Source organism: Chiloscyllium plagiosum, unplaced genomic scaffold (genome assembly GCF_037043375.1).
Source record: "Chiloscyllium plagiosum isolate Xiang-an unplaced genomic scaffold, Cpla_swu_hap1 HiC_scaffold_16, whole genome shotgun sequence".
Lineage (NCBI taxonomy): Eukaryota > Metazoa > Chordata > Chondrichthyes > Orectolobiformes > Hemiscylliidae > Chiloscyllium > Chiloscyllium plagiosum.
The window spans coordinates 64,869,404-64,894,070 of NW_028270154.1; the positions used below are offsets into that span (position 1 = coordinate 64,869,404).

General features: G+C 39.9%; 2 protein-coding genes across 7 annotated transcripts in view; one reads left to right on the plus strand and one right to left on the minus strand.

The window, feature by feature from the left end:
- The window catches only part of ccnjl (cyclin J-like), a 270,390-nt gene that overhangs the window by 70,254 nt on the left and 175,469 nt on the right, over positions 1 to 24,667 (plus strand). For 4 of the 6 annotated variants that reach the window (XR_015759810.1, XR_015759808.1, XR_015759809.1 and 1 more), the window contains exon 5: positions 8,063 to 8,378. Coding sequence is in view for 3 of the 6 variants with exons in the window: in XM_087995452.1 (XP_087851578.1) it covers positions 8,063 to 8,378 (316 nt within the window). In the remaining 3 variants the exon portion in view is untranslated. Of the gene's footprint in view, positions 1 to 8,062; positions 12,722 to 23,706; positions 23,806 to 24,667 lie in introns of those variants that run through there. The other 2 variants (XM_087995451.1, XM_043703871.2) reach the window with 2 other exon arrangements.
- Positions 19,895 to 22,897, minus strand: LOC122556756 (gastrotropin). The gene is made up of 4 exons (XM_043703872.2): positions 22,759 to 22,897; positions 20,996 to 21,171; positions 20,121 to 20,210; positions 19,895 to 20,020 (listed from the first exon to the last, which is right to left on the minus strand). The coding sequence occupies exons 1-4, from the start codon at positions 22,823 to 22,825 to the stop codon at positions 19,967 to 19,969; spliced, it is 387 nt and encodes a 128-aa protein (XP_043559807.1). The 5' UTR covers positions 22,826 to 22,897; the 3' UTR covers positions 19,895 to 19,966.

Genomic DNA, 24,667 nt, shown 5'->3' on the forward strand with positions numbered 1-24,667 from the left:
TTGTTTCCACTTTTGCCCCTCTTTCTATTTTCCTTTCTACATTCCCACCCCTTCCCTACTCTCTCTATTTCTTCCCCATTCATCCCACTACTTGTCTCTCACTCTCCTTTTACTTACCCCTCTCTTTGTTTTTTGTCCCTTGCCTCTTTCTCACTCTACTGCCACACAAACACACTCCATTCATTGCCTCCCACATCTCGCATTTCCTTGTCATTCTTTCCCTCCTAATTCCCCTTTTATTCCTTATCACATATTTCCCTTTTCTCTCCCTTCCCATCTCTTCTACCTCTTAACCCCCAACCTTTCACTTCGATTCTCCTCTTTCCTATTTTTATCCTTCCCACCTCTTTTATCACTCACTCCTCATTCCTCATCTTTCTATTTTTCTTCCCGTTTCCCACCCATTTTTTCATCTCCCTCTGTAGAAATTAGTTGTTTTTTGAGTTCGACACTGACTTGAGTATGATTCTCTTACTTGTTCCTAAAAAAAAAATCAATGTATATGTGGAGCTAGTTCTGAAATAAAGCAGCTGATTTTTAAAAAAATCATACTGAAAGTGTTGCTGGAAAAGCGCAGCAGGTCAGGCAGCATCCAAGGAGCGGGGAATCGATGTTTCAGGCATGAGCCCTTCTTCAGGAATCCAGTCCCTGTACACCTCCATTCCCCATCACGAAGGACTCAAAGCTCTCTGCTTCTTCCTTTCTCGCCGTACCAACCATCTTCACCATGGACATCCGGTCCCTGTACACCTCCATCCCCCATCATGAAGGACTCAAAGCCCTCCGCTTCTTCCTTTCCCGCCGTACCAACCATTCCTGAAGAAAGGCTCATGCCCGAAACGTCGATTCTCCTGCTCCTTGGATGCTGCCTGACCTGCGCTTTTCCAGCAACACATTTTCAGCTCTGATCTCCAGCATCTGCAGTCCTCACTTTCTCCTTTAAAATCATACGGTCTGGTTAGCAATAGGACTGAATTATACAGATGGAAATAATTGAAAACTTCAAAGAATCTAGTTTTGAACTGCTTCCACTGCAATGGCATGCTAATGAAGAGAACTGGTCGAGTCTGAGTTCAATAGTTGCCTTACTGCTCATGCAGAATATTCAAATCCCCTTTTAGTTTAATTTTAAGTTTATAAATGATTAGAAGATTAAATGTTACAAATTCTTTGAACTCCTATTGAACATCTTTACACTGGGGCCCTGCATTAGAACTCTGATCAAAGAGAACTGCAGCCTGCACCCCCAGCCCATTATTTAATTGTCATTACTACTTTGGTCTTTATTTGTTCCTCAGATTACAATTTCTCCTTTAGTGGCTTTGAAAATTATTATTAAATCGTGTGATTGTTGTACTGAATAGACTGAGCGAGTGCTCATATGTGATCTCAATATTGGCAGATTTGTTTTGCACTTAGTGAATATCTAACCAATAAACTAAACGTAATGACTAGGAGACCATCATGAGTTAGAATTTAAAGTACTAAATGTTTTGCTCCTTATTCTGGTGCTTTTGTGAACTGAATTTGCTATAATTAAGCAATCCTAATTTAATAGCTGGTTGAACCAAAATAACTGAGCTGACCAATTGCCACCTTACATCAGGTGCCTGTAAATCCTGTTTCTGCAAAACAATGTACCAGGAAGAGCAGTTTCCATCCTTATGGCACCAATAAAGTAAATGCAAGAAATTAAATTTGCTCCCTCTAGCTTTTGGGAAAAAAGGAATGATGCTCAAAGAAAGGAGCATTCTTTTCTCCCTCCATTTTTGACTTCCAAACTGTGTCCATTCATCCTGGTATATTAGAATTAGAATCCCAACTGTGTGGAAACAGGCCCTTTGACCCAACAAGTCCACACCGACCGTCCAAAGAGTAACCCACCCATTCCCCTACCCTATATTTGCCCCGACTAATGCACCTAACCTACACATCCATGAACACTATGGACAATTTAACATGGCTCATTCACCTAACCTGCACACCTTTGGATTGTGGGAGGAAACTCGAGCAGACACTGGGAGAATGTGCAAACTCCACACAGACAGTCGCCCGAGGCTAGAATCGAACCCGGTCCCTAGTGCTGTGAGGCAGCAGTGCTAAACACTGAGCCATCATGCTGCTTTATATTAGTTCATAGGGTTCCTCATGGTCTGCTTAAGTGCCATCCTTCATGTGAGCTTAGATACCAGACCGTACACAACCTCATCACCTCACCACAGTGAGGTGATCTACCACCCACCGTTCCCAACCTCATAGCTTGGGAACCCCGCACTGCCCAGTTCTACCTCCTACCCAAGATCCACTAGCCTGACTGCCCCGGTCAACCCATCATCTCGGCCTGCTCCTGCCCCAATGAACTCTTCTCTACGTGCCTTGATACTGCCCATCCCCTGGTCCAGGAATTCCCCAAATACATTTGGGACACCACCCATGCCCTCCACCACCTCCAACACTTTCGTTTCCCTGGCCCCCAACACTTTATTGTTACCATGGACATCAAGTCCTTATACACCTTCATTTGCCAGGACGAGGGCCTCCAAATCCTCCATTTCTTCCTCTTCCGACGTCCCCACCAGTACCCTTCCACTGACACTTCATTCGTTTGGCTGAACCGGTCTTCACCCTCAATAATTTCTCCTTTGAATTCTCCCACTTCTTCCAGATGAAAGGGGTAGCCACGGGCCCCAGGTATGCCTGTCTCTTTCGGTTACATGGAACAGTCCATCTTGCACAGTTACACCGGCACCATTCCCCACCTTTTCCTCCTCCACATTGATGACCGTATCAGTGCCACCTCATGCTCCCACGAGGTGGTTGAACAGTTCAACAACTTCACCAATACATTCCACCCCAACCTTAAGTTCACCTGGACCATCTCAGACACCTCCCTCCCTTCCTGCACCTCTCCGTCTCCATCAATGGAGACCAACTCAGTACTGACATCTTCTACAAACCCACCGACTCCCACAGCTACCTGGATTACACCTCCTTCCACCCTGCCTCCTGAAAAAGTGCTATCCCTTATTCCCAATTCCTCTGCTTCCACTGCATCTGCTCCCAGGAGGACCAGTTCCACCACAGAACACACCAGATGACGACCTCCTTTAAAAATTGCAATTTCCCCTCCATGTTGTTGATGCCCTCCAGCGCATCTCATCCACTTCCTGGATCTCCGCCCTCGAACCGCACCCCTCCAACTGCAACAAGAATAAAACTCCCTGGTCCTCACCTTCCACCCCATCAACCTCCATATGCATTGCATCATCTTCCACCATTTCCACCAACTACAAATGGACTGACCATCAGAGCTATATTTCCCTGCCCACCCCTATCAAATTTCCTTAAAAGCCATTCCATCAACCCCCTGGCACCTTCCCCTGCTACTGCAGGAATTGCAAAACCTCCAACCACACCTCGCCCCTCACCTAAGTCTAAGCCCCCAAAGGAGCTTTCCACCTATATCAGAGTTTTACCTGCACTTCCACACGTCACTTACTGTACCTGTTGGTCCTGATGCGGTCTCCTCTCACATGGGGGGAGACAGGGCGCCTACTCGCAGAACGCTTCAAAGAACATCTCCAGGACACCTGCACCAACCAATCCTACCGCCCCATGGCCGAACACTTCAACATCCCCTTCCCACTCCACCAAGAACAATGCAGGTTCAGGGCCGCCTGCATCGCCACTCTCTAACCACCAGACGCCTGGAGGAAGAATGCCTCATCTTCCACCTCAGGACCCTCTAACCACACGGCATCAGTGTGGATTTCACCAGTTTCCTTATCTCCCCTCCCCCCACCATATCCCAGTTCCAACCTTCCAACTTTGCACTGCCCTCATGGCCTGTCCTACCTGTCCATTTTCCGTTCTCCCACCCCCACCCCCACCCAAATCCACTCCACCCTTCTCTCTGACCTATCACCATTACCCCCACCTCCATCTATCTATCGCACTCAGTTCCCTTTCCCACAGCCCCTCCCCTCCCATTTATCTCTCCATCCCCTTGGCTCACAGGCTTGTTCCTGATGAAGGGCTTTTGGCCGAAACATCAATTCTCCTGCTCCTCAGATGCTGCCTGACTTGCTGTGCTTTTCCAGTACCACACTCTCTACTCTAATCTCCAACATCTGCAGTCCTCACTTCCACTTAGATACTGTCAGGCTATTCCTTTGCAGGGAAATTATTGCTGAGCTTTATTATTATCCTCATTTAATATTTACAATATTAAATATTTCAAATACTTAAAAACTCTTGCTTCCACCTCCTATCTTTCCCCAGCCTCACCAAAATGTGTACTGAAACTAATAGTAAAACGCCCCTCCACAAATTACTCCAGCTAAGATTATAATTAACATGGTAAAGAAACCATGAAATGTTTCTTTAAGAGGCGTTTTTATTCCTTTCTCCACTCCCAGTTCCACATTTTATATGCATATTTTTAGGTAAATTTCTCTTACAATTAAAAATTGCCCTCAAATATATTTATTCTAATGAGAATGAAATACCATTGGCAAATATCCTGTTTATATTGTAAGATAGTGGAGAAGATGATAATATCTGTTGTTACGTATGTTTCACGTCTGGACATTTTAGAACATAGACGTAGAACATAGAACAAAACAGTGCAGAACAGGCCCTTCGGCCCTCAATGTTGCGCCGACCTGTGAACTAACCTAAGCCCATCCTCCTACACTATCCCATCATTATCCATCTGCTTATCCCAGGATTGTTTAAATCTCCCTAGTGTGGCTGAGTTAACTACATTGGCAGGCAGGGCATTCCACGCCCTTACCACTCTGAGTAAAGAACCTGCCTCAGACGTCTGTCTTAAATGCATCACCCCTCAATTTGTAGTTATGCCCCCTCATACAAGCTGACGTCATCATCTTAGGAAAAAGACTTTCACTGTCTACCCTATCTAATCCTCTGATCATTTTGTATGTCTCCATCAGATCCCCTGTTAGCCGCCGTCTTTCCAATGAGAACAGACGCAAGTCTCTCAGCCTTTCTTCATAAGACCTTCCCTCCAGACCAGGCACCATCCTGGTAAATCTCCTCTGCACCTTTTCCAAATGTTTCCACATTCTTCCCAAAATATGGCGACCAGAACTGTACACAATATTCCAAGTGTGGCTACACTAGCGTTTTGTATAGTTGCAACATGACATTATGGCTCCGGAACGCAATCCCTCAGCCTATAAAACCTAACACACTGTATGACTTCTTAACAGCACTATCAACCTGGGTGGCAACCTTCAGAGATCTATATACATGGACTCCAAGTTCCCTCTTCACATCCACACTGCCAAGAAACTTTCCATTGACCCAGTATTCTGCCTTTGTTATTCTTCCCAAAGTGAATCACCTCACATTTAGCTGCATTGAACTCCATTTGCCACCCCTCAGCCCAATTCTGCAGTTTATCCAAGACCTCCTGCAACCTGCAACATTCTTCCACACTGACACTTACTAACCTATTCACCTATGCCTGCATCAAAGTCATTTATGAAAATGACAAACAGTAGCGGTCCCAAAACAGATCCTTGTGGCACACCACTAGCAACCGGACTCCAGGCTGAATATTTTCCATCAATCACCATTTGCTGCCTTCTTAAACAAAGCCAGTTTCTAATCCAAACTGTTAAATCAGCCTTAATCCCTTGATTTTAAAGAACTAATTTACTCCTATTGTGCCGCATCAAATATTGTGGACTTATTCAGTTGGCTTTATTCGAATGAGACATGAACAAAATGGCAGCAGCAAATGTTGGATAACTGATAATGTATTGTTTGAATCAATTCAGGAAGTGTTATAGATGAGTAGTTAATGCCAAGATTTTTAAAGCAATTTTTATCTGCAAATCCTAACTTTGATGTTTATTCTGAGGAGAATATCTGGATTAAGTTGGATTCTTTAATAAAAGCAAAATATTGTGGATTCTAGAGATCTGAAATAAAAACAAAATGCTGGAAAAGCTTAACTGATCTGGCAGCATCTGTAGAAAGAGAAACGGAATAAAGGTCGTGAATCTGATATGATAATTGGAATCAAAACTTTAACTGTTTCTGTTTCCACAAATGCTCCCAGTCTTGCTAGCTTGGATACTTTGCTTCCTATATGTTTAGATTAGATTCCATACAGTGTGGAAACAGGCCCTTCGGCCCAACAGGTGCACACTGACCCTCTGAAGAGTAACCCACCCAGACACATTTCCCTCTGACTAATGCACCTAACACTATGGGCAATTTAGAATGACCAGTTCACCTGACTTGCACATCTTTGGACTGTGGGAGGAAACCGGAGGAAACCCATGCAGACACTGGGAGAATGTGCAAACTTCACACAGACGGTCGCCCGAGGCTGGAATCAAACCCGGGTCCCTGGTGCTGTGAGGCAGCAGGGCTAGCCACCGTGCCACCCACAGTGTTCTATGTTGTCTCTGCTTTCTCTTGCGCATGCTCTTTCACTACCTCACCTCTCCCCTTTCCCATCCTCATCTTCCTCCTTTGTGCACCAGCACCCTCTCCTCCCTCTGCCATCTACTTTGAAGATTTAAGTTCTGGAATCCAATTCTTGTTGGCAAATCCAGTTCAAAAATTCAGCCACTTCCTGTTTTTGCCACCATTTCTTCCCATTCTTTGGTATGAAAATGCCAAGGAAAACAGCCTGAATCTGTGAAACCAATGAATATGTTGGAAATCTCAACATTAATTTTAAGGAAATTTCATAACTATCTCTCAAATGCATTAACCCAGAATAAAACTGGGCCGTACATATCATTAAGGTCCCAAGTTGGGATCCCTGCTCTGTTTTTGCTCTTTAGTTTGGACAGCAGTCTATTTGGCGCAGGACTGTGGACCTGTGAAGCAGGAAGCTAGCCAAAGCTCTTCGAGTCATAGAGATGTACAGTACAGAAGCAGACCCTTCGGTCCAACTTGTCCATGCCGACCAGATATCCCAACCCAATCTAGTCCTACCGCCAGCACCCGGCCCATATCCCTCCAAACCCTTCCTATTCATATACCCATCCGGATGCCTTTTAAATGTTGCAATTGTACTAGCCTCCATCACTTCCTTTGGCAGCTCATTCCATACACTTCCCATCCTCTGCGTGGAAAAAGTTGCCCCTTAGGTCTCTTTTTTTTTTATATATCTTTCCCCTCTCACCCTAAAATTATGCCCTCTAGTTCTGGATTCCCCCACCCCAAGGAAAAGACTTTGTCTATTTATCCTATCCATGTCCCTCATGATTTTATAAACCTCTATTATGTCGCCCCTCTGCCTCTGACGCTCCAGGGAAAACAACCCCAGTCTATTCAACCTCTCCCTATAGCTCAGATCCTCCAACCCTGGCAATATCCTTGTAACTCTTTTCTGAACCTTTTCAAGTTTCACAATATCCTTCCGATAGAAAGAGACCAGAATTGCATGTAATATTCCAAAAGTGGCCTAACCAATGTCCTGTACAGCCGCAACATGACCTCCCAACTCCTACACTCGATACTCTGACCAATAAAGGAAAGCATACAAAATGCCGCCTTCACTATAGTATCTACCTGCGACTTTACTTTCAAGGAGCTATGAACCTGCACTCCAGGGTCACTTTGTTCAGCAACACACTCAGACCTTACCATTAAGTTTATAAGTCCTCTGTTATGCTCACATCCAATCATTTATGTAAATGATGAAAAGTAGTGGATCCAGCACCGATCCTTGTGGCACTCAACTGGTCACAGGCCTCCAGCCTGTTGTTTCCATTTTCTGTCTGTTGATTTGAGTCAGGGTTCTGAAGAAGGATGTGAAACATTATCTGTTTCTCTTCACAGATGCTATCAGATCTGCTAAGTTTCTCCAATATTCTCTGTGTCTGTTTCAGGTTTCCAGCATCCACAGTATTTTGTTGCTATTAAACTAGCAAAAGCCTTTCCTGTAATAAAGCTATTTAAACACACAAATTTAAATGAAACTCGGCATTGTTGTCGGTGTCTTCGTGACAGGTGGTGGAACTTCAAGAACATACATTAAAAGTATCTGATGTGAGGTGTCTTTTATATTTAGTGCCCATGATAATGATGTCAAAGAAGCCAACAAAACCAAAGGACAACCATCAGGTCTACAGCAACAAGCAACAGTGCAACAGCACCATCAACACCAGTCCTCACCACAGCTCTTATTCCAGCAGGGTCAATATCAACATTTCACCCAGAACTCAACACAGCTTGTGCAGTTCCATTCGCCGTTGCAACCTCAGGCTTCAGTTCAGAGCCATAGGAGCAATGTGCAGGGTCGTCGAGCTGCCATTGTCTCAGGAAGTACCAGCAACAGTTATACACTACAGTCATACCCAGGTTTCCAAGCCAGCCTACAGCCCACGGTAAGGGCCCTGCCTGTTCAGGGACCCATTGCTATGCAGGTTGCCATAACTACGGAGCCAAGACACTGCATAACCGTGGCCTATGGGGGTAATTTTTTAACTGGACATCACACCTACTCAACTGGCTGTTTTGATAGATGACAGTAATTCTAATAATGCTTTTTCTACTATCCTCCTGAACTGGTAAATACCATCTACTTTCAATGTTTGAAACTCTTTGACAGGAAACATGCAATGTGCTAGACGGATTTAACTTTTAATTTTGGATATGCAAAATATACATTTACTGTGCAGCTTTCCTTGTTACAATTTTTCTGGAAATATGCTAAGTATTTTCAACTGAGAATGCCTCAATGTTGGTATTCTGTGTGAACATTTTTGAGACTAAATAGTCCAATGGGATGTCAGGAAGCCATATGAAAATATTTTGATAGATTTGGATAAGCAAGCGTTACTTTTTTGAAGAGAATCTTAAAGCTGCTGCCTTAACTCTCACAAAGGGCTGTTATTACTGTGATTTTTTATATTGTTTACTTGAAAGCTATGGGGGCACTTTTTGTTACTTGAAGACAATGCTGTTAGCCCCACTTGTGTTAATTTAACACAGGCTGCCTGGATTTTCTGGTATTTTACCCAGGGAGTATTGAGAGACATTTCAGAGTGCAATATGGTTTGTGTCTTAGCTGTACCTTCACTTTAAACTGTTTATGGCACTGTATTTCCATTTCATTTGCATAATTGGCAAGGCAATGTTGCAGCAATTGACTTTTTATGTTAAGATTGCAGCTGTTCACAGTAGTAACTGTAACCATCCTAGACAATGATTGCCTGTTGCATTTGTGAATTAATACTTTTTCATTTTGAGATGGAGGGCATGTGATATGAGAGATGCACTCACTGGTTCAAGGAATATCACTGTCCTTCAGCAGAGGTAACCTACTGATAATTCTAAGTTTAGAAACCGCTATTTAGGGGATAGTTTAGTAACTTAGAACAAATGTTTAAACCTTATTTTATTTTCAACACTGGCTGCTTAGTATGAGAACAAGAGAACTCTGCTTGGTTCTATCAACAGTGAAACTAAGAAGCTGGCACAACCAAACAAAATTAGGCATGAGTCCTGAATGCACATGAAAGGGTAAATTCCTCAATGATTAAAAGCTTTTTAAGGCCTCTTGAGATTTCACAGAAGGGACAAAATGATAAATACCTCTTGCTGCTTTTGTTGATCAGCTTAAATACAAGGCAATTACCTCAGGATACTTGGGTTCTCCTTATATATGACCTAAGTTTCACCTTCACAGTATTGAAGATGACAATAAGCAGTATTAAGAGCACTGCAAAGCTTATTTACATTCTAATTTTTAAAAATCTGAGACAGAGGGATCCAAAGAGGCTTAATTGCTTTCTGTAAAATGCTTATTATTTTGGTTTTTTGTTAAGTTTATTTGCATGGGCTTTATTTGAAATCAACAAAGTAAATTCATGCAAACATATTTAAACTATAAAAGTCAGATCTAAAAATGTAACTATTTATAACCATCATTAAAATCTTGACAGTATATAGCTTTCATTTTCACTGTAGTTAACTTTGAATTTTTAAGAGCTCATATTTAAGCTAAAACTGCTAATCGAAGCAACTTGTTACTTCGCCTCACCAATCACTGTGGGGATGCAGACAAAAAAGTTACCACAAATGACCTAAGGGTTCTGAATTTGGGAAAGGGAATTCATCTAATCTCTCATCCTCTCTCACTTTCCCATTATCCACTGCAAATTTGTTTATGCATAGACGGAGTTGAACTTGGCTGGGATCAATTCTCTGAATTGCCAAGTAACACCTGTCGAGGTACATTCATGGCGAATTACCCTTGAGTAAAGTACCAGGGCTGACATTTCCTGTAATGGAGAGAGGAAAACATGAGGCAAATACCCTTTGTGATTTGCATGCAAGGAAGTCTAGTTACAATTCTGAACCTGTAACTGAAAGGTTTATTGTGGATTTTACAAAAACATTACAGGAATGGAAAACTTGTTTAAGAGCCTCACCATTTTAGCTTTATCTGTTTTTAATTTAGTGGAAGTTTTAGGTTCATGGGGAGAGTGACTTAGTGCAATGATGGTTTAGTTGGACATAATGATTTTTTTCTGTATGATGTCAAGGCATGTTCTGGCAAACTGCAGTCCTAGTCCATTTCAGCAACAGTTACTTTCACTTATGTTTCATAGTTTTTTGGGGACAATTTGAAAGTGAATGCAAAAAGTCAAATATCACATAGTTTAATGACTTGGAGTTTGAGTTAAAAACCACTGTTTATGTGAGTGCTTCAGTGTCAATCAAACTAGAAAGTCCCACTCCCAATTAAGTTGTTCCAGTTTGGCATATGACCAATACTGTTGCCAATGATGAAACAACTTTGCATTTACCTTTGGATTGCACAGATTAGTCAATTTTTATATCAGTTATCATTAAAACCGCACAGTAGTTGGTAGAAATGCTATCTGTATAGGGCTGATCAGTGGTATCCATGTGGTTAGCCAGAGGGCAAGCTCTGATTTTTGTTTTCAAGTCATTGGCTGACAATATCTTTCAAGGCAGCTGGTATTCATTCAGCATGCTGTCATGTTATATGACATCACTGCATGTCTTACCAAATGTGTGCTGAATCAGCAGCTTGTACTTTTTTTAAAAAAAGAGGTAGTTTTAATGTGTCCAAAAATTCAACTGTTGATAAATTATTTATTTTTAAAAAGAAACTTGTAAATGTAATACATTGGGATGAACTCTCCAGCAGGTCATTTTTAGCCTCTGATCAACCTTTGACCTCAATCTTCCTGAAGTTCTTGGTCTGTTTATTTTTTTGGAAGTTGTTTAACCTAACTGAACTATCTCGTTAGAAGATAGGTCTATTGAGGAGTGACTACCCTAGAGACATTTCACACAGTGTGGTAGAGTGTATTTGAAAGTGCCTTCTGAACCTAAATCTTTACATTTTTAATGTTTCAAAAGTATAAATTGTTGGTCAGGTAGCATCAAAGGTTTACTTGTACAAATTTAAGAAATGAATGCCTAATTACTTTAAGGCTTCGAGCCAATTTCTAATTAGACTTTCATCTTATGATAAGTTTTGAATTGGTTTTCTTAAAAGTGCATTGAATGAAATGTGGTGGGGGAAATTTGATAAAAGACGCATAGTGTGACTGGTATTTTAGGATGTTGGAATCTTATGCATAAAATTTACCAGACTGGTGGAATGAGACACTGTTTTTCAAATACAGGCATTGTTTTGAGATTTTGAAATGACTGAGCACACTATTGAGGATGTATTATGTGTGATGGTGTAGATACATCCTATTAATTAAATACTGCAACCAGTAACTAATTTACTGAATAGAAGTAGGGATATACACTTTGTATTAAACACGACAGGATAATGTCAGATGCGTTCTAGTGAATATATGAAGGAATTGTGAAACAAGTTGCAAGTGTGACAATACTGTCAAACCATGAGAAACCAAGTGGAATAACTAGTGACCAAAAATATTACTGTAGTTCCAATCTGTTATACAAAGTTAGTTCATTTTATTCTGTCCAGAGATGTTCTGTTTCAGAGGGACCTCTTTAAAGGCACAGTATGCCAAATATCCATGTAATTTCAAACTGTAAGGCAAGAGTCAAACACCTGCTGAAACACTAATTTTGCTAGCGATTTTATTTAAATAAATCTTAGGTCTGGCTAATTGAAGTTGAAACAAATTTGACTGATGTAAAAACCTGTGTACTTTTTTAAATAAATGCCAGTCTATTCATTCCTGTTTTCTCATTTCATATTTACATTCAAATCTGTCGATAGTCTCACAAATAGTTTCGATCCTGGGCATAACCAGTAGATTATTTCTGTTCTTTTCTAGCTTTGTTCTCTCTTCTCCAGATTAGTATTACTCTATTGCATTCAGTCATTATGTTTAACTTGATCAATTATAGCAAAGCGTCGAATGAACTCTAGAATCTCTTAGTCACATCTTCCAAACACCTCATCTCTACCACTTTAAAGAACGATAGCAGCAAATGGATGGAAACATCCCCTCCATGTCTCTTGAAAGTCACTCACTAATTTGGAACCATATGACTGTTCCTTCATTGTCATTTGATCGAAGTCCTGAAACTCCCTCCTGAATAACGCTGTGGATATATCTATACCACATGGACTGTAGGGTGTCAAGGAGATGGCTCCTCATCATTCTCTCACTAGGAGTGAGCAATCAATTTAAAACAAAGAACTGTGGATGCTAGAAATTTGAAACAAAAGCAGAAATTGCTGGAGATACTCAGCAGATCTGGCGGAATCGGTGGAGGAAGAAGCAGAGTTAAGGTTTTGGGTCTTGTAACTCATCTTCGCATGGTTGAGTTCTGAGAAAGTGTCACTGGTCCCAAAACATTAAATGTGCTTTTTCTCTATATTGAACCAGCTGTAGTGTTTTAAATTTTCAAAAAACATTCAACAAGGTTCAACAAAAAGGGTTATTACCAACAAAAAGATAATATTTAATGGTGTTGAAGTTAATATTAGTGTGGATAGTTTACCATCAGAAAATAGAGTTCGGCTAAATGGTTCATTTTCAGAATGTTGAACTGGAGCTAACAGCAATCATTACTGGTGCTTCAACTATTTGCATTCTATTATTGGTGAATTTATCGAAGAGAGTATACTTTAGCCAAATAGTATGCTGATTTAAAGATAGGTATGAAAGCAATTTGTGAGGAGCACACAAAATGCCCGCAAAGGGAAATTAATAGATTAGGTTTTTGGGAAAGGATTTAGCAAACTGGGTATAATGTGGAAAAGTGTGAATTTTTCCATTTTAGTGGGACACCAGAAAAGCAGAACATTATTTAAATAGAGAGAGACTGCAGTACACAATTGTCTAGATGTTCCTATGCATGAACTACAAAATAATTAGCACACAGCTACATGAAGTAACAAGTGAAGGGGCACTTAGTACAGGGCATACCAAATATTCTGCTGTACCTCAATGTTATTCCAATCAACCCACTGTACCTTGAGGCTATTCCCTCCTTGATGGTCTATAAAAACGTGGCTGAAACATTTGTTTTAGAAGTTTGCATATTACAATGTTAATGGATCCTTTAAAAAAAAACAGGATCTGGTTCAGATCTTTACCAGACACTAATCAGTTTTTCCATACTCCATCAATGTATCAAATTTAGTTGAAATTCAAACATCAGTTTTTTTGTGATATATTGTTTGCATATAGACAATCAGGGCTGAAAATATTACATCCGTCCATCTTCAGTGGCAGAAGTAATTAAGCAGGCAAATGGAATATTGACATTCATCGCAAAGGGGTTTGAGATATAAAAGGAGGTAACTTTTGATACAACCATAGAGCATTGATGAGAGCACACCTAGAGTACTGCATACAGGTTTTGTTTTCCTTATTTAAGAAGGTATAGTTTGCACTGGAGGCAGTTTGGAAATGTTGATCCCTTGGATGAAATGAGCCTAGTTGGGCCCATACACTTGGAAATGCAGAAGAAAGAGGCAATCTTTTGAAACATATAAAATTCTATGAGGGCTCGACAAGGTAGATGCTGAGAGGGTGATTCCCCTTGAGGGTAGGATCTCAACTAGAGAACAGTTTCAAAATAAGGGGCCCCTGTTTAAGGCAGTAATGAGGAGGAGGTTCTTCGGTCATTAAACTTTGGAATTCTCTACACAAGGAGCAATGAAGACAGAGTCACTGAATGTTTAAACCTGAGCCAAACTGACTTTTGATATACAAGAGAGTCAACAGTTATGGGGGAGGCGTGGAACAATAATGTGAAAATTCAGATGTTACTTCCAGGAATATTGCATTCCTCCACAATGAGTGTTTGCTGAATTAGTTCCCCACACCAATTCCACAGACTAACCAATGGAAATCAATTGAATTGGATGAACACATTTGCTCTCATACTTTGTGTCATTTTACAATCCTTGAAAAATCATGCCTTTTGAGTGAGCAGTTATTGCATTTTTAATGGAATACAATGTAATTAATGCTGAACATACTCACTGGATCAAAAAAACTAATTTTATACTTGTGGAATATCCATTTTCTCCTTAATCATAAAAAAAATGAAAGCATAGAATTTAAAAAATGTTTAATCTTTGTTTTATCTTCTATCTTAATCTATTTATAATCGTAATTTAAACATTTAAATTTGAAATGAAGGATTTTAAATACTTTTTAATTTCCTTGTTTGCTGTGTGTGATTAGCTATTTAGATACTTGCTGATGTCACTGCTTCTGCATGCCAGTACAGCTGTCCCATTTTGACTTTGCATTGGATTTAAACTACCATTGGGTAAGGGGAAACTGTACACAGAATTTGCTAGGTCTTTGTGGAAAGCTTTCTTTCAGATCAGTGTCCAGCTACCATACTTTACCACTGATTGCAAAACTGGGGATAATGACATGATATGAACAAGGAACATGGTAGGTTATTGAAGTCTGCAGCACCATTCAATAAGATCTTGGCTGATCTGATTTTAACCTCATCTCTACATTCATACATAAGCCCTACAATCATTCATCCTCTTGGTAATCAAGAATCGATCGACCCCTGCCTTATAATTATATAAAGATTCTGTATCCAATGCCTTTGGAGAAAGGGAATTCCAAAGACTCGAGAGAAAAAAAGTTTCATCATCTTTGCTTTAAATTCATGTCCCTCTGTTTTTAAAATGTAAACCCTTGGTTTTAAATTCATCACAAAGTGAAACATGCCCTTGATATTCACCTGGTCAATTCCTCTCAGGTTCTTCTTATGTCTTAGTTGAGTCACCTGTAACTCCTCTGAGATCAAAAGGATAGAGGCCTAGCCTGTCTCAACTTGTAAGACAGTCTGATCATTGCAGGCCTTACCATAGTAATCCTAGTGGGCAAGATCATAAGCCACAGAATTTTTAGCAAAAGATCATAGTGTCATGCAACTGATATGATATATTGAATAAACTGAGATTGCTGTTAAGTCTCTCATCTTTTAGAATGTGTTGCAGGCTTCAGTTCATTAATCCTAAATCCCAGAACTACTTTTAAGTCACATTCTCTAGATAACTTAAGGTTTTATTGAAAAAAAATGGTGTCAGCTCAGAAAGTGTATTAAAGATGTGAGATTTGAGTCTGTCTGTATCCCAATCTCGAATCAGACTGGTTGTTTTAATTGCATGATACTGTGATCTTTTGCTATAAATTCTATGTTTTACGATCCTGCCCCACTAGTTATTTGATGAAGAAGCAGTGCTCTGAAAGCTAGTACTTCCAAATAAACCTGTTGGACTGTAATCTGGTGTTGTGTGATTTTCAACTTTGTCCATCCTAGTCCAACACCAGCATCTTTGCATCATTCTACCTTCAAATCAGTTCTGTATCCAAATAGTGAGTTCTCCATCTAATATGTGTGATCTAACTTTGCTAACCAGTCTACCATGTCGACAAGGAACCTTACTGATGTCCATATAGATCACATTTGCCGCTCTGCCCTCATCAAACCTCTTCGTTACTTCAAAAAACTCAATTAGGTTAGTGAGACACAATTTCCCACGCCCAAAGCCACGTTGCCTATCCCCAATCAATCCTTGCCTTTGCAAATACATGTCAATCCTGTCCCTCAGGATCCCATCTAACAAGTTGCCCATCACTGATGTCAGGCCCACGGGTCTATAATTACCTGGCTTTTCCTTACAACCTTTTTTAATAGTGGCAAAACGTTAGGCAACCTCCAGTTTTATGACACTTCACCTGTTGTCTATCGCTGATACAAATATCTCATTATGGGGCGATTCCTGAAGAAGGGCTTATGCCCGAAATGTCGATTCTCCTGTTCCTTGGATGCTGCCTGACCTGCTGCGCTTTTCCAGAAACACATTTTCAGCTCTGATCTGCAGCCCTCACTTTCTCCGCCCAGCAATCACTCCCTAGCTGCCCATAGAGTTCTTGAGTCCACCTGATCAGGTCCCAGGGATTTATCCATGTTTTTGTGTTTTAGGACATTCAGCATCTCTTCCTCTGTAATATGGGCATTTTTCAAGATGTTGCCATTTATTTCCCAATCTTCCATATCCTTCTCCACAGCAAACACTAATGCAAAATACTTGTTTAATATCTCCCTCCCCCCTCCACCTGCGGTTCCACACATTGGCGGCCTTGCTGATCTTTAAGGAGCCTTGTTCTCTTCCCTAGTTACCCTTATGTCCTTAATGTATTTGTAGAATCCCTATGAATTCTCCTTAACCCTTAGCAATTTTTGAGAAGATTTGTAGCTCAGATTTATTATAGTAAGTTAGCTCGCTGAGTTTGAAGGTTTGTTTTCAGATGTTTTGTCACCCTACTAGGTAACATCATCAGTGAGAGTCTCCGGTGAAGCGCTGGAGGTACGTCCTGCCTCTCTATTTATAGGTCTTGGTTTCTTAAAGTGGGTGATGTCATTTCTGGTTCTTTTTCAAGCAAAGGTAGATAGGATCTAAATCGATGTGTGTATTTATGGAATTCTGGTTAAAATGTCATGCCTCTAAGAATGTGCTTTAACATCATTACCAGAGCTATCTCATGTCCCCATTTTGCTCTCCTAATTTCCCTCAACTATGCTGCTACTGCCTTTATACTCTCTTAGGGATTAACTTGATCTCTGTGGTCTATACTTGACATGTTTTCTTCTTATTCTTAACCAAACCCTCAATTTCTTTAGTCATCCAGCATTCCCTACACCTACCAGCCTTGACCTTCACCGTAACAGGAACATACTGTCTCTGGACTCCCTCACTCATTTTTGAGGGCTTCCCATTTTCCAGCTGTCCCTTTACCTGTGAACATCTGCCCCAATCAATTTTTGAAAGTTCTTGTCTAATACCATCAAAATTGGCCGAATCCAATTTAGAACTTCAATTTTTAGATCAGGTCTATCCTTTTCCATCACCATGAATTATCACTGGTCCCAAAACGATCCCCCGTTGACACCTCAGTCACCTGCCCCTGCTTTATTTCCCAAGAGTCGGACAGGTTTCACACCACCTCTGGTAGGTGCATCCACATACTTCATACGAAAATTTCTTGTACACACTTAAATTCCTCTTCATCCAAGCCACTAACACTTTCACAGTGCAGTCTATGTTTGGTTAGTTAAAATCCCCTACTGTAACTACCTATTAATTTTACAGTTAACTGAGATCACCTTACAAATTTGTTTCTCAATTTCCAGCTGACTATTGGAGTGTCTATAGTACAATCCTAATAAGGTTATCATTCCTTTCTAATTTCTCAGTTTCACCCAAATAACCTCCCTGGATATATTCCCAGGAATATCCTCCTGAAGTACAAACACACTATTATCCCTAATCCAAAACCCCACTCCCCTCTCCTCTCTTGCCCGCCTTTCTATTCATCTCAGTACCTGAAACATGACTGTCAGTGCTACATTCCCCTGAGAGTCCATCACCCACTTTGTTTTCCAAAAAAGTATATTTGAGATGACAACAATAATCACAGGGGACTCCTTCACTACCTGCCTCCCTCCCTTTTTCTGGAGGTCACCCATCTACCTGACTGTATCTTTATCTCCCTCCCTGCAACTACCATCCATCACTCCCCTTTGCTCCTGTAAATTCCTTATTGTCTCTCAATGCCACTCCAACCAATCCATGCAATCCAACAGAATTTGTAACCAAACACACTTCCTGCAGACATAATCATCCGTAACATAGAAACCCTCCCTATCCAGTCGGAGAAACCCACCACTGTACAAAAGGTTATCTTTGTACCTTAACAATCTTCAGACCCAGAAAATAGCACAGTCTTATTGCTATAAAAACACTAGCTTAGTACCTATGATTTTATATTTTTAAAGCTTAATCAAGAGACATCTCAATAAAAGCCATACATTCAAAATGAACCCACACTACTCACTACTGTAGATTTATAAAAACAAGGTTATGCTTCAAAACTAACCACTTAACTGTTCCCCGCTGAGAGTTCCAATATGCAGATTTTTCTTCAAGGCCAGAGAATTTTGTTGTTTGTTTATTTTTCTTAGAATGTGCTCCAATGCCCAGAGATACTTGAAACTACATAGCATAGGCAGCAGATGTGTAGATTCACTGCTGGGTCAGACAGCAGTGTCAGTCTCTTTCTCTGTTTGGATCACTTCCCATGTCGTCACTGCCTTTGTTTCCCTTCCTCCTTTTTAAAGTGCCATTGCTTTGATCATTCCCCTCAAAGATACAAAAGAGTGTAACAGCTTATAAAACAGTAATTACTGCTCTTAGAATTTGAGAAAATCAGGTCCAGTACTGAAAACACCTCAAAATAGGATCAGCTCTCACAGCCACAAATTTTTCCCATTCTTCATCTTGGTAAATAAGGTAATTGGGCTCATCATGCCTGCATTAGTACTATTACTTAGTATCAATATCCTTCCTTTTATCTATATGCCTGTACTCCATTTCTATCCAATAATTCAATACCTCTTGAATGCTTCAGTTGAATCTGTATCCACCACATTTTCAGTTAGTGCATTCCATAGCCCATCTACTCATTGTGTGTATTACTCACCTCACGTGTGCATCACTTTAAATCTATGTCGTCTTGTTCTTTTTTTATTTTTTGGCTGGAAACATCTTCTCCTTATTTACTCTATCTAGTCCATTAATGATTTTAGAAACCTCAATTTAATGTTTTCTCAGCCTTGTCTCCAAAAAGAATAGCCCCAACCTCTTCAATTTATGTTCGTAACTAAAGTTTCTCATTCCTGGAACCATTCTTGGAAATCACTTCTGTACTCTTTCCAATGCATTCTCATCTTTCCTATAATACGATGCCACACTCAACATGATACTTCAGTTGAGATTTAATAGATGCCTTTCACAATTTGCAACTTAAGTGTATATGTTAAAAAAAAAAGTTTCTGAAACACCAATTTGTGGTGTAATCCAAATATTAATTTATAAAATTGACTAGACTATGCATATATCTTGAACTTTTAACTAAGGGCACTTTGAAAAAGCTAAAGGTATTCTGTACAATGCAAGGAAAAGGGTTTCAGATGGAGACATCTAAGATTTTTAAAGAGTGCCCGCATGCCCAACATAAGGCATTTTGAAGTCACTCAGAGATTAAGATATATTGTCAGAGGAGCAACACCATTTACTCCTCTTTAATCACCCCCTCAACAAAATGTGAGAATAGAAAACCCACTGTAAATCATCATTATAAGTTACAAAGGGGTCCCGAAGAGGATTTTGGAGTCTACCTCACAGGGTCCAGCAAATAGTATTCAGCAAGTTACAACTGTTCTGGGATGACACCCTTTGTGCCATTAGCTTGTGTGAGTGGAACAGTGATCATACTCAGGAATTGGGAAAGAACTGCAGAAAGTGCAAACTGCTGAGCGGAACTATAAATTGGCCGTATGGTATTTAATTAAACTACATTGTACAGTTAAGAAAGAAAAACATCAATAGGACATAAATTCATGCCTTTATTACAAAAAAGAAAGTTACTCCTCTGGAATTTAATTGGAGTTTACTGTCTTAGGCGATCTTCTTGCTAATTCTCTTGTAAGTGATACCACCGCAGGTAGAGGTCTGTCAAAAAAAAAAGAAAAAATTCAGGAAATGATCAGTTTTCAGTTTTCAGTTTTCAGGTGCTATATTGAGTTTACTTTGTAATTGAAAAGTCACTGACCTCAACAAGATTTCCTCCTTCGATCTCTGAAGTATGGTGATAGTTTGGAAAATCACAAACTATCTTATTCCCTTCCATTTTGACTGTTGCCTGAATTACAAAAACACTGGATTTAGCGTTAAGCCAAACATTTGTGATTTTGACATTTAATCTTAAAACAAATTGACACCACCTTGGTTTATTTAGACAAACTAAACTGTGTGCTCAAGCCATGAGCTGCAAAAATTCAAACCACACAAAAATGCTGTCTTAAGATGAGAGGTACAAAACTGTTTGCTACAAAGTTAGAAAAATGCATTCCAAGGCAGCAGTGAAGAAAACAATCCATCTTGCAACAATCCGGGGCAAATGTCACACTGCAGCCCTCAAACAATGAATATTAGATCCAAAGTGCTGCTTTTATGTCGATTTTGTCTTCCTGTAGACTGGTGAGTTGTATTGAGTTGTTGTTATAGTGGTACTGTCCACAGCCTCTGCTACCATATCCAAATGAATGAGCCAAGACAGGGTGGATCCATTATATTTGATTGCAGCAGTGCTCATTACAACCTCATGTGATAATAAAGCATGCAGGTTATCAAGAGGAGCTCCCCTTGGACTGGGGCCAGATTTTAGTTTCTCCTCCTCCTGCTCAACATTTCAGGTCAGCTTATTCATTATAAACTTACAAATATATGATTTATTAACAAGGGATTCAAGCAGAGGATGTTAGAAACCCAAACACTTGAGCCTATGTATCCCAGGTGGTTGATGTTAGGTGTGATCATAACTTTTAAAAAGATTGTTTCTCAATGCTTTGTTTGCTCATATTATCTGAGTGTGTAATTAATGAAACCGGCTTAATGTTACCTGTATATCACATTTTCGAATCTCACCTTGAATTTCTTGCCATCCATAGTTTCCATCTCTGATTCCTGACCTATCACAAATGCGTTCTTCATGATTTTACCTCCAGGATAAATTTGGGCCCAGGTAAAATTATTTCCATTTTGGGTCACTTCTGTAATGACCTTGGCATTCCTTCCCTTTTCAATGACATCAGCAGAATACTCTGGGAGTAAATAATAATCATCAAGTTTGTGCTGACCTCCAGCTTTTTCATATCTAACCATGTCTTTTCCTATTACAAAATACTGTTGCTCCTTTGAATTGTTCAAATACCCAATACTTCTAAGCTGTTGTTCTGTATCTTAATTCAGATTGTGTCTTCTGTTTTGTAACAAATGAACAAACACTTGGCATAATGCAAGGATCAAGAAAAGGGGGAGAATTCTTGTTAAGAAAACAATGGATATAGCTCACACAACACCAGGTTATAATCCAACAGGTTTAATTGGAAGCACTAGCTTTCAGAGCGCCGCCCCTTCATCAGGTGGCTGTCAACTGAAGCTAGTGCTTCCAATTAAACCTGTTGGACTATAACGTGGCATGTAATTTTTAACTTTGTACACCCCAGTCCAACACTGGCAACTCAAAATCATGGATATCACTTAGATGAGGAATGTCTGGGAGAGGAAACGTATCGCCTCTGATGTCTTCAGGTTTAACACTCACTCTGATTTACACTGTAGAAAACTGAATTCAGAAGCTCAATGCAAATTAGCTATATTTGCAACTGAGTGGAGCAGCATGGGAGGTCCAAATAATAAATGAATCTTATTTCAGTTAAGTGCAAGATGCTGCATATAAGGTGGAGTGATGAGTGACAAATTCTACTATAAGAATGGTGTTGAAATGGTTGAAGATTAACCCACAAAGAAGATCTGGAAGCCTTAATTGACTGAAAATCTGTAACCAATGCAGAGATGCAGCCAACACAAAACTAATACACTGTTGAACCATAGTATCTGAAACAGTAGAATTATGAGGGAGCTATGATCAAATTGTGCTGAGTTCTTGTCAGACTGCATTTTGGGTGCAGTATCCTTGTTTTAATCACAAGAAACAATGGAAGGATTTACCTTCTGGAGGCAGTATGGATAAAAAACACAAGGCTATTTCCTATAATGTCAGGTCTGAGGAAAGGCAGGAAATCTTTAGGCTTCACCTCCTGTGAAGGAGATGTCTGAGACAAGGTTTTATCCCAATGACTAATCATAGTAAAACCTCAAGTTTGTCTGATTCTGAAAATGTAAATGCCTAATACCTTCATTCTGTAGATTTTAGCTACAGTCTCTGCCAAAATGAAATTGTTCTGTTGAATCAAAAAGTGAAGCTGATCTGAGAACACAAGTGAAATGACAGTGATATGTAACAAAACGAGTGATGAATTAATCTTGTCACTTTCCAACCGAAGAACTTAAAACTACATAAGAGGATTTTAAAGAAAAAAACACTCCCTAGCAACCTCTGGGTCACACTTTTGTTCCAGTACCATGTTTACTACACAAGATCCCTTATTCATTGTCACATCCAGTAAAAAAAACTGTTAACATCCAATCATCATTCACATTCGTGCATATATGCCCTGTTACAAAGCTGTTTTTAAAGTTACATCCTAAGGCACTTTACAGAGATGTCTGATTCAATGAACATTTTGGGACCATCCTTTGTAAAATTAACATGTTGAACAACTAACAGTATCTTTTATCAAACAATTATTTGAGTTAAACTGATACCGTTAATTAGTGTAACTTACTGAGGACCTTCATAAACTCTTCATAGTTTTCTTGACTTGCAACTTCATACTTGCCACTGAAAGCCATGATAATCTAGCTGGAATCAGGCACAAAGGGAGTTTGAAAATAGGAAGCCAGTGAATATAGTGACCAGGCAGCCTGACATTTATACATATGGAACAGTCACACCCTAATGATTTATTAACCATATTTTTATATTCCTGTGGGCAGCATTATGAGTCAATTACATGATATTTGTCATAAAATGTATAATGTACTGAAAATGTCATTGACCTAGATGTCATTGTCCTTGATGCCGACTGCACCAAACATGAGCTCCTTGATCTTTGAAAGAACGAAAGAAGAAAATGTTGTAAGTGCACAGCAGGTCCATCCCACTAAAGGATAGGCAGAAAAAAATTAACACTTGGGTATGGCCCTTCATCAGAACTCTTGTGAAGCAAAACACTCAAAACATGAGTCACTCATTCTCTAAACTCAAGAAAGCTAACAGCATGGACAACAGAGGGAGCCATTTAATGCAATTTCTGTATGTATTCAAGGCCTGCCCTGATTTCTTGCCAAAATTATGGATATCTTTTATAACTTTGGATGGTAATCAACAGCAGAAAAAATAAGTTGATATTTAGTCTCCTTGATTCATTAGGGCATTCCTTCAAGCATGTCAGACTGAGGTCAGTGAACTTGCTAGAGAGCAAGTGTCAAACCTGGAAGCCCTTGGCCAACCTAGCTCAGCTACACATTACCTTTCCATATCTGAACTTCTTGAGGTGAAGGTCAATTGATAAGAGTAATTCTCCAGCATCTTATCTCCAGTGTTCATCATTAAGCCATGTCCTTGCTTATTGTCTACTCACTTGCAAACACACACTTCAAAGGTAATTCTATATTTTAGACAACAGGTAAGTGCAAGAATTTTGATTTTTTTAAATTATTCCCTTCCACAGTGTGGAGACATCCCCAAGACCTACAACAGCATTCCAAACACTGCACTATCTAAGATCACCTTGCAATGTCACTCGCTATTGTAAGCTGGTAAGTAGGTCTGTGATGCATTGATCTGTCTGACCAATTACAATGCACAAACTTGCTGAGCTTCGAAAGATCTCAGAAACCTGGCTCAATGTATGGAAATTTCCAATTTTTAATTTTTGTCCAGGAATGTTTAAATATGTATGGTTAGCTTTTTGGATTAATATGAGGTGAAAATCTAGCATGCTTGTGAAGAAAGAAATGATTTTGGACTTAAGACTCCCAAGACTCTGTTCCATAAGGGTTTTTCTCATGCCACTCCTGGGTACCCTGGTTTTTAGAGCTCCGACAGGTCCCTGGCCACTTACTTCATTCCTCACCCTAACAACTAACTATTGCTTTTACATTCTTTTTCTTGCTCCATTTTGTTTTTCTTTACTTCCGCCCCTTTCCAACACATTCTTCATTAATCTTCTCATGCTTTAGTCTCCACAAACGTGGGGTTTTTCAAAACTCAACTTTAGCCTCATCCCTATGCTCACTAGCATGCAGTATAAACCCTAACCCTTTTCCAGCTGCAGTGGGCGTGGGACCTGTCTTTGCATCATACCCATGGTGGCGATCATAATACTAGGGATCAGCCCTGCCTTTGGGCAGAGAACTGAAGAAGAATGATAGAATTCTAAGTAATGTCCATTGAATGCATTTCTAAGAAGAAGAATGAGAAAGCCTTTGAGAGAGATTGGGTGATTGAATGGATGAGAGAAAATCATTGTAATAGGTCTGGAATGAGTCAAACATGAACCAATGACCTATTGCATAGTTTAGAGAGATTTTATCCTGCAAAGGCTGAAAATAGTTGAGTTTTTTACATTTTGAAATGTTTAGATGCCTTCTCAGCGATTCAGCTTTTTAGACCATTCTAATTAGTGAGTC

Excerpts from the sequence above, each read along its gene's own strand:
- LOC122556756 (XM_043703872.2), bottom strand. The coding sequence starts at position 22,825 with ATGGCTTTCAGTGGCAAGTATGAAGTTGCAAGTCAAGAAAACTATGAA. Across the intron at positions 21,172-22,758 it reads AGAGTTTATGAAGGTCCTCA|AGTATTCTGCTGATGTCATT; the intron begins GTAAGTTACACT and ends ATTTACTCCCAG. Across the intron at positions 20,021-20,120 it reads AAGGAGGAAATCTTGTTGAG|ACCTCTACCTGCGGTGGTAT; the intron begins GTCAGTGACTTT and ends TTTTTTTGACAG.